Source organism: Lathyrus oleraceus, chromosome 4 (genome assembly GCF_024323335.1).
Source record: "Lathyrus oleraceus cultivar Zhongwan6 chromosome 4, CAAS_Psat_ZW6_1.0, whole genome shotgun sequence".
In the NCBI taxonomy this organism is placed as follows: Eukaryota; Viridiplantae; Streptophyta; class Magnoliopsida; order Fabales; family Fabaceae; genus Lathyrus; species Lathyrus oleraceus.
Genome location: NC_066582.1, coordinates 290,416,113 through 290,429,882, shown reverse-complemented (window position 1 = coordinate 290,429,882; position 13,770 = coordinate 290,416,113). Strand labels below are relative to the sequence as shown.

The window sequence follows — 13,770 nt, the reverse complement described above, 5'->3', positions numbered from 1 at the left end:
GAAAAAGAAATCCTGGACCGAAAATGATTTTGCCGGAAAATTGTTTCGAAGCCAAACGGATTACCCACATGAATCTAAAATCCATATCCATCTATCAAGTAAATATATCCAAGACAAATCCAAATATCCAGATTTCAAAGCCAACCGAAAATCCAAATCTGGAGCTATGGATCCGAGAATAATATTTCGGCAAATCCAATATCTGAAAATAAAACGGATATCCAAATCAACATCAGAAAAGAATCAAACTCATCCAAGATCCGTAAATCATAATTAAATCCAAAACAATACCAGCCATCAAATCCGAAATAAAATCAATAAACGTAAAATCCGGATCCAAAAGCACAGCAACAACATAACAAAGCCGTTCAGTCAAAGACTCATTAATAATCTGTTCCGAAAATACTTCAACAAATCTAGCAACAACTTCAGCGGAAATCATGAAAAATCAAAGCCCATAGTGGATTTGAGGGGGATATAAATATTAAGAGGGATCCGCAGAACCCTGGAGGACAAAAAAAAAACGGCGGCGCATTTGAGAAGGCTCAGAAAGCTCTAAGCTTTCATCATCACCCCGCGCGGGAAGAAGAAGAGGCGAAGAACGAACGTAAGCGGCGCAATCCTCAACCAAGAACGAGAAGCCAGAATTGAAGCTTCGTCGTTAACGGATCAACGTCGGGGACTCGCGGCGGTCGTGGATCCTTCTGAGTGCCACTACCACCGGGACCCATTACCGTCATCGATCAACGCCTCAGTCGCAAAACATCATCGGCTAACGAACCTCAACAAACATCGTCGATAACAAACGCGTACAAGTAGGATTTTATCACCGTAAATCGTTTTGCTCTGATGTGTGCATTTCAGGTTTAAGAAGAGGATGCGTAGGATAGAAGAAAGAAACATGGAGCATGCAACAATGGCCGCCGTCGGCGGTATAAGGAGAGAAAAAGAAGGGATTGACAAACCCTAGCAGCAAGCACAAAGCCAAATGGCCTTTTTCTATTCACGTTTATGCTTGTCTGTTTGGCTTTAGTAAATTTGTATTAGTAATTTTTTTTTATAAAAAAACACCACTAGGAGTCAATTAGTCATTAACATAGTAAATTGGAAAGTTTTCTCATAACTTCTAATTAATAAAGTTAGTAACGTTAATAATTGCTATTAAGTAAGATTTTTTTATATAAAACTTTTACGTAACAAATTTCCTTTGTTTTGAAAACTAGGTACATAATTTATAATCAATTTTATTTTTATAAAGTTTTTTGACGTCTTGTTGGGATTAAGTTAATTTGTCTGTTCATTTTCATTTTCTTTGTTTTTCTTTAATAAGTTTAGGATAGGGAGAGTAACTATAAATCATTCTCCACCGTTTAAAAAAGGATAATAATAACACATTTTTTTTAATATTTAGATTAATTTGTTTTTATTTATTTATCACAAAAGTTAAAAATAAGTTCTTTTCTTAATCAAAAAACCCTTCAAATTAAAACAATTTGTTTTTTAGAAAAAAGGCATTAGCCTTAAAATAATCCTTTCCAAAAATATTAAAAAAAATATATAATAACTTTTCTTTTCAACAAAGAAAAATCTCAAAAATTCAGTTTTGACTTAGCCGTTTCATTTTCGTCTAACCCTCGTTAATTTGTTTGTTTCAGTTTATCGTTATTATTTCATTCGCTCGTTTTTGTTCCATGGATGTAATTTACGCGAGGCCATGGTCGCGGTTTATTTTATTTCGCATTTTTGGGGATTTGTAATTTACGCGAGTGGTCACGATGCTTTCCTTTACAGCTTGCTTTATTTTCATATTTTTTATGCCTGCCATGTAATAATTCTGTTGCTTGCATGTTTTTACCGTCTTGCCCTCCGAAGGAATTAGGTTTAGTAGTGTGACCGCCGAGTCAATAACCCTAAATTTTGACTCTTTTCAAACCCTTGACCGTTTCCAAAACCACAATAGCCTAGGCGGCCCGCCGTGGACGAAAACGCCCTTTACCCTAGCATTAGGTTAAAGAGTCGTCGTACTGTGCTTTAGGGTTTCCCGCCGTGGAATCCCTAATTTTAGCCCTAATTTCAATTCAACGTCTCAACGTAGAAATAGGAGTTTCAACACTCCACGTAAGCGTTTCCTTAATAAATGCTTATTCCCCATCGAAACCTTGACCACAGTCAAGAAATTTCTAACCTCCCTTTCGAGGGGAACTACAATTACTCTGATTCCATTCCCGTCAGGATATGTAGGCACAAGATGCGACGTCTTGCCGAGTAAATTTAGGACTAACCCCTTAGGTCTTTTAGATCACTCTATCCCTTAGCTCAGTATATATTTAAAGCAGATAATAAAATAAAAAAGCATATAGTAAACAAAAGGTTCCTGTAGAGTACTACAGAAGTTTAGGGTGCTAGTACCTTTCCTAAGCTTAGCCAACCCCTTACCTAGAGCTCTCCTCGCATTGTGTTTACGATGCAAAAATAGGTTTTTCCCTCTTTTGACCTTTTCCTTCGGATAAATCAAAGAGCGGTTGTGAATTGAATTGTGATTCAAACTAATTAATAGTTTGGTATCCTATTTCCACCGCAATAGTAATCAATCTTCTCTACCCGAGTAAAACCTTTTATCACAAGTCTTTCTTTATACTTTAGTTCTTTAATTTTAATAATACCTTCCTTTTTCTTAAAGATGCACTTGCAACCCAATACAAATTCTCTATTAGGTAGTTTCACAAGTTTCAAACTATGATTCTTTTACAATAAATTCATTTTATCGTTCTCAATCTTCAATTATTTCTTACTCTTTTTGCTTTTTAAATTCTCCCATGAAGGTTTTTGATTTTGATTTTTGCAACCATTCGACAGCATTTAAAACATAACAAACAAGACCAACTTAGTCATACTTCAATTCAACAACAACAATCACAAGTGTTATTCTGCTAGGTGGAATTCACTTCAAATTTATGGATCAAATGGCAGTAACATCTTGTCATTTCTTTATTGATTAAGTGAAATGTGGTGGGAGACTAAAAGTCGATAATCTTTTTCTTCCGGAAGCTTTCCACAGTCTCCTTGAGGCTGACTTCCAAAGGAGTAAACTCGATTCCCAAACTTTTAGCCTTTTCCTTGGAAATCTCATACGTTGCTATATATGGCTCTTCATCCTCACACCTTAAAAAATTGTAAAGAGAGTGCAGAGTTTCATAAGTTGTATGAGGTATAATCCACTTTAATCTATGGTAAATTTTGAATAAAAATTTGAAAATCATGTATCAATGCTTACTTATTGAATATATCTGTGTAACTCTGTACTTTATAGAAAGTCCATTTTGTTTACAAAATATATAACAAAGATATTGATATCAGAATCAAGGTCTAGAACTATATTAGAGAATTGCTGAATTCAAATGAACTTACTTGTCTGAAATTTTTAATGTTGGGCATAGATCACGTAAGATCGTAGCAACTTCTGATAAGTGTACATCTCTCTCAGACAAACAATATCTTCCACTAGCTGAAGCGATCTCATATGCGTTAATATGGGCATTAGCAACATCTTTCACATTCACCCATCCATAAGCATGATTTGGAAAAGGTATACCTATTTCAAAGAGTTCTTTAATTATTATGCAAAATGACAACTCTTTTTTGGAATAAATATGAAATTAATTTAATCTGTCACACATTGCAAAAGTTCACTATTAGATAACCAAAGCAACAGATACACACTTTATGCCAGGAAAGAATTACCATTTATTATGTCTAGAATTGGTTCAACACTTTCGTTAACCTCTGGTTGTAAGAGAGGCCCAGCAACCATTGTTGGGTTAATAACAACCATATCAATCTTGTTTTCATTTACAAATTCCCAAGCAGCAGCCTCAGCCAAAGTCTTTGAAAGTGTGTACCATAACTAAAAACACAAACCGAAGTTGACAAGAAAAAACACATCATTCAATCCCTATAAATCACGTCAAAATCACATGTTCAGCTTCATGAGCTTCAGATTTTTATTCTGAATAGGAAAAACAATGCTAACCTGTGATTCCCTACAGAAATCTGGATCTGAAAACCATGTCTCATCAAGTATGACTCCTGGATTCTTCGGCCTTGTGTTAAATGCAACTGCAGAAACAGAAGAAGTTAAGACAACTCGTTTCACAGATGGTGATTTCGCACATGATTTAAGAACATTAAGAGTTCCCTTCACTGCCGGATCAATCAACTCAGCCTGAAACATAGAAATAGAAAATAACCGATCATACACTTACAAAGCACACTGCTTTCAACTATTTATAAACAATAGAATGGAATGAACCTGAGGGTCGTCTACGACAAAACGAAAACGAACAGGTGAAGCAGTATGAAAGACACCATCACATCCCTCAACAGCAGAGTCAAAGGAACCTTGTTCCAAAAGATCTGCCTTAAAGAGTTGCAACCTCTCTTTTGCACCCTCAAGATTAACCAAGTGGTCAACCTTTTTAGGATCACCTGTTTTCACACAAATCAAATAACCGAAACAAAAAGAACAAGAATGTTGATGAGTTCATATAAAGAGAAAGAAGCACTTACTTGGATCACGAACAGTGGCTCTGACGGTGTAACTCCGTTGAAGAAGGAACTTGACAATCCATGAAGCAATAAAACCAGAAGCACCTGTCACACACACCACCTTTCCTTCTCCACTCATTATCCTCCTCTTTCTCTTTTTCTTTCACAAGTTTTGGACTGCTCCGGACTATTATATACAAAGATTATAGATTACTCATACTTCATATTAATTGCGTCAATTTCGCATTTAATTAATCAGCGATTCATTTCGGCAAGTGGTACCGGATTTTATCAATAGTTTTTTTTACCTAGTGTTCTGTAAAGCAAGCAACCTACATATAAAAATAGTCCTTAGTTCATAAAGATTAGAGTGGAGAATTGTTTATAAAAAAAGCGCACCACATTGTCTCCAAAAATTACGTCTTGAAATTTTCACTAAAACTAACTTGAGATATTCTACATGATCAGTTCAACAACCTTAAATAACACACGTTACACATATCCAACTCAATTACAACATATCTTAATTGATTAGCTTATGACAAAAAAAGGGAACAACTATGAATTTTGTCGTCACTTTATTAATTACAAACCTCCATAATCGATTAAGAGAAACTTCTTAATGGTTAAAACACTTACTTGATTAATATTTAAAAAGTTTTATCGAAAACACGAGAAGTTTGAAATACCTTGTGTCTAGGCAAAAACGTTAAATTTCTGAGAAACACTTGTGTGGTGAGAGAAAGGATGGATGACGAAAACTATGGTGCGTGTCTCTGAGAAAATGGTGCCACACACTTATGTATCTTAGTTGACATGAGACAAAAGAGAAGATTGTTGAGGGAGACGTTGTTGGATCTAAATCAAATGGAACAGTAAAAACAGATTAAGTTTTAATTTTATAATTCTTAAAATATGATAGTAAACTTAAATTGAAACCGTTTTAGTATCTTAACTGTGGGATTTCCTGATGTCAGCAAATCTGGATTTCCGCCGCTACATACTTTACTCAAGATTGTCGTTACACTCTCCCGTGGGTTTTGTTGATATTGATGCGTACAGCTGTGACATCTTGTTCTTTGATTACTGTCGTGTGACATTGTAAAAATTAGTATTTACAAGTTAAGAAACGGCCAAAGGAGCGTGAGACAAGTTAAAAAACTTGTACGACGGAGATGAAAAGGTAAAAAGGGTGAAGTTGCCGACGTTGAGAAAGCAATTCGAGATGACTTTAATGAAGGAAGAAGAACCAGTCTCAGAATACTTTTCGCGTGTGGTGCTCTTAACGAACCAGATGAAGGTGTATGGGGAATCAATCAACAATTTTCAGTAGATTGAGAAAGTGTTGAGATCTCTAACTGCAAATTTTGATTACATTTTAGTGTCAATTGAAGAGTCCAAGAACCTAGCCAAGATGGAGTTAAAAGAACTTCAATCTTCATTAGAGACTCATGAGATGAGGTTGAAGCATAGGAACGCAGAAAGGGAGAAGTCGGCTGAACAGACACTACAACTAAGATTCATCAAGAAATCTGGGAAAGAGAAGGCAGAGGAGGGAAATAATCTTGCTATTGATGAGAAGTCAAGCAAGAATTTAAAGAATCACTCTGATTTATTCAAGAAAGGCATGGGAAACAAGTATATGTGAAGAAAGTTGACATGAATTAGGTGTAGTGTTATAACTGTCAAGGATTTGACCACTATGCTTGAGATTGTCGAAGAAAGAATGAAGCACAGGCGAAAGATAATGATGAGTGCAATATGCACATGCTTAAGATATTGATTCTGATGATGTGCTACTCATGGCCAACACTCAGTTGAACACTGAGCAAACCAATATGTGGTACCTAGATTCAGGATGCAATAACCACATGACTGGTAATAAAAACTAGTTCACCAACCTAGATGAATCAATTGAGAAAGTGATAAAGTTTGCAGATGGCAGGTGTTTAGCGTCGAAATTGGTAAACAAAGGCTAGTCTTTCAAATTCTATATTTTTGGTTACTCACAAGATCGACTAGATTGATCCTAGGACATGTGCTTTAGTTCTCTTCAAGTTTTATCACTTATGAACATTTCGACAATGCTCATTTTATTAAAAAAAAATGTTGACGCGGAAATAAAAATGTCAATGTAAATAACTTCGAAGTAAATTTACAAAGAAAGTAAATAACATAATTATAATGATTTGATACAAAAGTAAAAATGGTGACCACACGTACATTGCACTCAAGAACTCGTTTCTCAACAACACAAATACTTTGAGTAATATAGGCGTTTTTGTACAAAATGGAACACCTCAATCCTAACCACTAAGATCTCTATTTATAAAAAATAAAAAATAACGGTAACGAACAACCTCTTCTCCAAAAGATGACATGTTCTCGCTTGCATGGACTTCGTCACTTACTGCCTTCCATGTGTCTTCTTAAGAATCAAATAATGCCAAAAATGGTTAAGAGCCTTAATTTGAATCACGCTTGTCGAACATAACTCTAAACGACACCTTCGTTCAAAAAGTGAATTTGAACCCAAGAATATTTCTAAGTCTCAGGCCAAACCTTCTTCGACAAAATAACATCTTCGACTACGCCTTCTCAACTTCTTCGTCGAAAATAACATATTCTTCTCCAACGTCAAAATCCCAACTGACAAATTGCCCCAAAAAATGTCGTTTACGATTATATGGAGAAAATTGCATTTTTTAAAATATTTCGATGCAACAATATCTTTACTGCTATGATGTCATGGTCATCATGACCATCTTTCTTCAAACGTCTCATCGAGGCATGCAAAAATATCAGTTTATCATTACACTCTTATTTCCTAGGAAATCGTGGGCCATGCCAACTGCTACCGTCTAGTCATCTTTCCTTCGATCAACACGTGTCCCATGATCTTCAACAATTGTCAACGTTTTTTCATCCCAATATAAGCACCTCACTTCATCTTCTTTCTTACACTCTTCTAAATTTTTCTCCATTATATACAAAGAAAATTCCTCTTCTCTCAACAAAACTCTAAACACAACAGATTTCCCCAACTTTTCTATCATCAATGGCGTCAAAACCCAAGAACTTTAAAGATTCCAAGAAACAAACACCCATACCTCATGTTCACAAGATCCCAGGTCCCAAAGTCGTGGGAAATCAACAATACATTCCGAAGCCTCCTCTTGAGGAAGAAAAATGATGCATTTGTCAATCACATGTATTAATTCCTATCTCAATCTCTGGTAAAATGCATGCAATTGTAGGCCCTTTACCAAATATTAATGCAAACTCTGAAAGACTCAAAGAGTACTTTCCAACTTATCATCGAACCAATCCAATGGCTAGTAGGAATAAATCTAAAACTAGTGATGAGACTATGAGCATTGAGCTAAATACTGTAGTCGAATCCCAGGCAAGGTCTTCGAATGAGCCCATAGAAAAACGTATCAACTTAGATTACATGAGAAACACTCTTAGAGTGTTTCGCTTTCGTCCCTTGTCAAAAGATCCTGAAACTACTTGTCTTGGCTTGCAAAAATAGAAAACCAGAAAGCTAAAACTTGGAAAGAAATGGAAATCTTCGACATGATCCAATTGTCGAAGCTTGGACCTGGCTATTGCCAACCCATGCTTTTAACTTCCCTATACTTATGGGGTAATACTCATAACAACTTTCACTTCCTTTAATGTTAACTCCAACCTTTTTCGATGTTGCTGTTATCACTAGTCTTCGACCAACTGAAGATACTTTCGACCCCAACTACATGATCGAGGATGCCATTGGCTTTGATGGAAATCGAGCTAGTTTTACCCATTACATCTCAGATCACCACAACAAAGATACTGAAGAAGTCTCTGACGAAGAGCATATCTCCTTCCTCGCACTCTCTCTATCTCTATACATATTCTGCTCGAAATCTCTGCAAGTGGTAAAGAAATTCTTGACTATGGCAAACCAACTACATGCTGGACACAAACTCTGCACCTACCAGATGGTTTTAGGTTGTCTTTATGAGTCTTTAGGAGACGATGTCGAAACCCTTAAGAAGATTCATCTAGGATCAAATCTAATATTGGTTGGTCCATATTGGTTGCTTCAGAGATGGCTCAATGCTACCTTCGAAACATCATTGACAACCCATAACACAATCAATGAAGAGGCTAACGACATAAAAACAGAAGAGTCGAAGGCAAACGCCTCGTCCAACTGACTCCTAATGATGAAGGGATGAACTTGCAGAATTTTTTTTGGGTACGTGATGATGTACGCCAAATGCTACAACTTCACTCCTTTTATGGCTCCCTTCGCCATAGGACTCATGGCCCGAAGTGGTTCACTAGGAAATTCCATGCTCCTTCGAAAGATCAAGAGGCGGAATCACTGGTCATACGGGAAGCATATCTAACAGCCAAGTTAATTGAAACAAGGCTCAGACCTTCGAAAAACCAAATAATCCTCCTCGGTTACCAATCCAATCTTGTCTCTCGACAGTTTGGTCTCAACCAAGTTATGCCCAAACCAATCTTCAACAAGAAAAGCATCGTTATTATCTATAATATGTACCTTATTGAAGCAGAATTCAATAAAGAAATCTCTCATTATGTTGGCACTACATAATTCACCCCCATTCCATTTAAACCATCATATTACTGCATTCAAGAATATGACACTTGGTGGAGAAGTTATTATTCCACAAAAATGTTCGACGTTTCTGCTTTCACTCAACACCTAACCAACATTTTTGCTCATGTACAAGAAATATCCAAGAAAGGTATTTCGATTCACATCAAAGAAATCCAAGCATTCCTAAAAATACTTTGAGACTGCCTATTGTCGCAACCTGAAAAATGGAATGCGAAAAAAAACAACCGGCGAAGAAAGACAGGAGAGTCGCCACCGTGCGTTATTTATCCCAAAGGAGGGAAAGGAAACGCTCGAAGTAAACCTGGAAAAAGGAAAGGACAAGACAGGGTCTCGCAACCAAATCTTGGGTTCGGGAGTCGATTATGCGAAGGGAAGGTATTAGCACCCCTACGCATCCGTAGTACTCTACGGGATCCACTTTTGTAGTTCTTGCCTAAAGGGTGTGGGTTTATCTAATGTGTTATTTACTAAAAAAAGGGGTCAAAAGAAAATGACTCGCACGGATGTCGCATCCACTGCATACGTATCTCATCTGAATATGAGAATCAGAGTCTTCGTAGCTCGGCTACCTAGGGGTTAAGGGTAATTGTGTGCTCGCTAAGACATCGCGTCTTATGCCTACGTATCTCATCTGGCCTGAGAATCAGAGCAAAACGTAGTTCGGCTAACTACGGGGTTATGGATTGGGTTTTGGACGAACGACGTTACTACGCAATCTACCGGATGCTCGACCTTTGGAGACTTACTCGCCTGTAGTAGAAGGAGTTAACGTGTTCTTAGGAGAAGAAAAATCAATGAGTTGGTAGGGTTAGGGATGCTCATGCAAAAAGGCAGTCCTTGACGAAGGAACCGCGCTACCTGTGGGGATACGAACACATACAAAACAAACATGTATAAAGTAAACGTGCCAACAAGGCAATCAGAATAAATCTCCCAAATGGTATCCCACAAGCAAAGTGGAATATCCAGCGAGTTATCCCTGCAAAAGTCATGTGAGCCTTCATAAAAACTCAACAAAAGGGTTAGTGAAACACGATAAGGATTAGGAGAAAACATGCTATGACAAACGTAAGTCAGATTAGAGCAAAACAGAAAAAAGCAAATGATACTGTCGCGATCGCTACTGTCTCGCCTAGCGAAGGCTTGGCGAAGCGTCACTGCGTGCACGCCTAGCGAAGGTGCTAGCGAGCGCCTGCGGGTTTTGGATATTTCATGGATAACAGTATGGTTTCAGAAACCTCAAACCATGTGGCATACACTTCCAAATTCAAACATAATACATCACACATTTAGAACATTCAAATTGAAGGCGTAAAATAATGGGAATAGGGCAAACCTGATTGGAGAGCTTGATTGAAATTGAGTTGCACCCGTGAGGTTTACAAAACAATCTTTAGGGTTTATGTGAGGCAGAGGTGATTCTGTGCAGTGGAGTTCCCTTCAGGGTTTGGAGGCTGGTTTGAGTTCTCTGTCAGGTAGTCTCTCTAGGTTTTGTACAGGGTTTTGTTCCAAGGAAACCTCAGAGTGTTTTGCTTCCCTTCCTTTTTCTGTCTGTTCTCCCTCTTTTATAACCTGATTTTCATGGCTTTGTGGGCTCAAATGAGAGAGGTCCAAGTCCAAGATTTTTCTATTATATATATATATATATATATTTTTTTTATTTAATTAAATTTTTTTTTTGCATAACACGTGGGCTTCGCCTAGCGAGCATGACAGCTCATGAACAAACCTTTGCTCCTTCAAGATTAACGTTTTGACTGACGAATAGACCCCTGTTGGAAGTAACTCAAGTCTTTCCCTTGTGTTGATTGATCATCTAAATAGAACCCACAAAGTGTCCTGGATGATGTTCAAGCTTCTTGGAGCTAATCCTGATTGACATGATGAAATGCAATGTATCTAATGTTAAATGACCTAAAAATGAATGCGTGAATAAGGAGGGCAAATTTTGGGGTGTTACAGCTGCCCCTATTCAGTCATCAGCTAACCCGAGCAGGATGAAAGCGAATAACTTATCAGACAAATAGGGTGAGATGTGATTGAATACCAAAGACAGACCGAAAATTTGCGCTCCGAGAACACCACAAAAATACTGAAATACACTGCGCTGTTTATTTCTCTTCCGATCCTCTGGCTGAATCTGAATCAGTCTTCTGACTTAATCTGGAGTTTCGATCCTCTGGCTGAATCTATACTCAATTTAGTCCTTTGGTTGGATGTTAATTTTGATCCTCGGGCTGGATACGGTTTCAATATTCTGGCTTGATCTTCTTCGATCTTCTGGCTAGATCTTCTTCGATCTTCTGGCTAGATCTCCTTTGTTTCGATTCTCTAGCTGAATCTATTTTCTTTGATTCTCTGGCTGAATCTACTTCGATCTTCTGGCTAGATCTGAATTGTTTTGATTCTCTGGCTGAATCTATTTCCGGTCTTCGGGCTAGACCTGACTTCGATCTTCTGGCTAGATCTTCTTCGATCTTCTGGCTAGATCTGAATTGTTTTGATTCTCTGGCTAAATCTATTTCCGGTCGTCGGGCTAGACCTGACTTCGATCTTCTGGCTAGATCTTCTTCGATCTTCTGGCTAGATCTGGATTGTTTTGATGATAAATTCCCATCATCAGGATCTCGCAACTGAGGCATGCGCTGGTTGACCCCTTTTCGAAATCTACACTCAATCTTCATGTTAGATATGCAGCTTCGAGAATATCCTACTTTTGGGCTTCGTACATATTCTTCAGGCTAGAACATGTTATAACGACTCTTCGATTAGACTTTGTTTTTTTTAATGCGATCCGCGGGCTGGATCCTCTTGTAGGTTGATTTTCTGTTGAGCTGTCAATCTATTCCTCCAGATGGCTTGCTGGGGAAATAACGCTCGTAGTCGACTCTCTGGCTGAATCTTCGAAATGACCCTCAGGCTGGATCTCTGGAAAACGATTCTCAGGCTGAATCTTCGAAATGACCCTCATGCTGGGTCACACACACACTTGATCCTTTGGCCGAATCTCATGACTTTGGTTGTAAAGTAATTTTTCAGTCTGCTTTGAAGAACCTGTTTATCAGCTTATGTGTATGTTTGATATGCATGCAAATGCAAATGTAAATGTTATGCATGGTGCAAAAGAAAAAAGAAATCTGGTTGGGGAAGCAACTCTGGCAGGGAGCGGATCGCTGTATCAATCCTTGAATGCTCTGTGGGGAACGATCCGTTTGCCGGGACCGGGGAGCCACCGAAAATAAATCGGCCTTTTTTGAAAAGTTGACCTTGCTGGGGGAGTATCAACTATGAAAACTTTGCTTGGCGAGGCTCTGCGAGGAGAGTCTGTGAGGAAAGCACTTCCTGGGGAAATGTCATAGAAATCGACCTTTGCTGGGGATATGAACTTGCTAATCGTCCTCAAGCTGGGGATTAGAACAAATCTGTTAGAAATAATCTGCTGGGGGAATGAGATGAACACTGGGAACACCACCCTCTTGTCTGTTGGGTATGCAACTACTCTGCTATTGCTGGGAAGATACAGTCTGGCACTGTCAACTCTACTGGGGATATACAGTCTGGATATTATCAACTCTACTAGGGAACCTGCTCTGCTGAGGAGAGACTTTGTCAACCGCTTGGGGATGAGGATTCATGACTTGGCATCCGGATCCTGTGACCTGTAACCAAAAAATACACGTATGCCCCGGGGAATTACTCGGTTTTAATTCACTGTCCGGGATTAACCACATTCAAAGCAATTTTGACTGTTTTCCTGCACAAGTCATCTGCAAAAGCTACCATTATATTCAGATGCAATATGTTTCCTTAAGAATTCAGACATCTTTTGCAAACAAACTGATAAATGAAAAGTAAAGAGGATTTTTAACTGAATTATTCGACTTTTGTTGGTTGAAAAATTTGTGCCAGGAATAGGCGAGTACATCAGGAAGCTGATCCCTGGAAAGAGGCGATCGCTATAAATTGAACAAGAGAAACTATCCTAATGGCAATGTGAAAACGGGGTCCCACTGAGTTTCGACTCTGCTATGGCTCGTATGTCCTCAAGACGCTCTGCTCATCTTGCTTTCTGAAGTGGATGGTTAGACGATCTTTAACCTTCGAAGATTGCCGGATTGAATGAAACTGTGATGTAACACAGGTGAACTCAGATTGCAGTCATTCGCTTATTCCCTAACTTTTGCATGGACCGCCCTTTTGGGTTTTCAATCCACCGGGATACCCTTTTTTGCCTGAGCCGTCCTTTCGGGTTTTCGACTCACCGGGTGTACATTTTTTATATCCCTAATTTTTGCCCGAACCTCTTCATTCCTTTTTTTTTGTTCGTCGGGATGCCCCCTTTTTTGCCTGGACTATTCTTTTTACTGTCCAGCGGGTCTATTTTATACAAAGTATTTTTTAACTGCGTCTGAGTTGACAGGGGACGGGAAGTCTTCGCCCTCCATGGTTGTTAGCATCAGAGCTCCGCCAGAGAAAACTCTTTTAACCACGTATGGACCCTCATAGTTCGGTGTCCATTTGCCCATGTGATCTGTGTAGGGAGGAAGAATTCTTTTGAGTACCAATTCACCGACTTGATACTCCCG

General features: G+C 38.4%; 1 protein-coding gene across 6 annotated transcripts; it reads right to left on the bottom strand.

Annotated features, from left to right (window-relative positions):
• Positions 1–2,858: 2,858 nt before the first annotated feature.
• On the bottom strand, positions 2,859–5,402 carry LOC127075165 (phenylacetaldehyde reductase). Of its 6 annotated transcripts, none has more exons than XM_051016618.1 (7): positions 5,235–5,402; positions 4,567–4,732; positions 4,310–4,485; positions 4,031–4,222; positions 3,742–3,904; positions 3,409–3,592; positions 2,859–3,162 (listed from the first exon to the last, which is right to left on the bottom strand). In XM_051016618.1, exons 2-7 carry the CDS (start codon positions 4,682–4,684, stop codon positions 3,018–3,020), a joined length of 978 nt encoding a protein of 325 aa, XP_050872575.1. In that variant the 5' UTR covers positions 4,685–4,732; positions 5,235–5,402; the 3' UTR covers positions 2,859–3,017. The 6 variants fall into 6 exon arrangements, with proteins under 6 accessions (XP_050872575.1, XP_050872577.1, XP_050872578.1 ...); XM_051016620.1 differs by lacking the exon at positions 5,235–5,402 and adding an exon at positions 5,185–5,213; XM_051016621.1 differs by lacking the exon at positions 5,235–5,402 and adding an exon at positions 5,139–5,187.
• Between the last annotated feature and the right edge of the window lie 8,368 nt (positions 5,403–13,770).

What these genes read in the sequence shown, in the direction of transcription:
- LOC127075165 (XM_051016618.1), bottom strand. Translation starts at nt 4,684, where the DNA reads ATGAGTGGAGAAGGAAAGGTGGTGTGTGTGACAGGTGCTTCTGGTTTT. An exon ending in ATTTCTGTAGGGAATCACAG is followed by an intron (nt 3,905 to 4,030) that starts GTTAGCATTGTT and finishes TTGTGTTTTTAG; the next exon opens with TTATGGTACACACTTTCAAA. An exon ending in AATTCTAGACATAATAAATG is followed by an intron (nt 3,593 to 3,741) that starts GTAATTCTTTCC and finishes TCTTTGAAATAG; the next exon opens with GTATACCTTTTCCAAATCAT.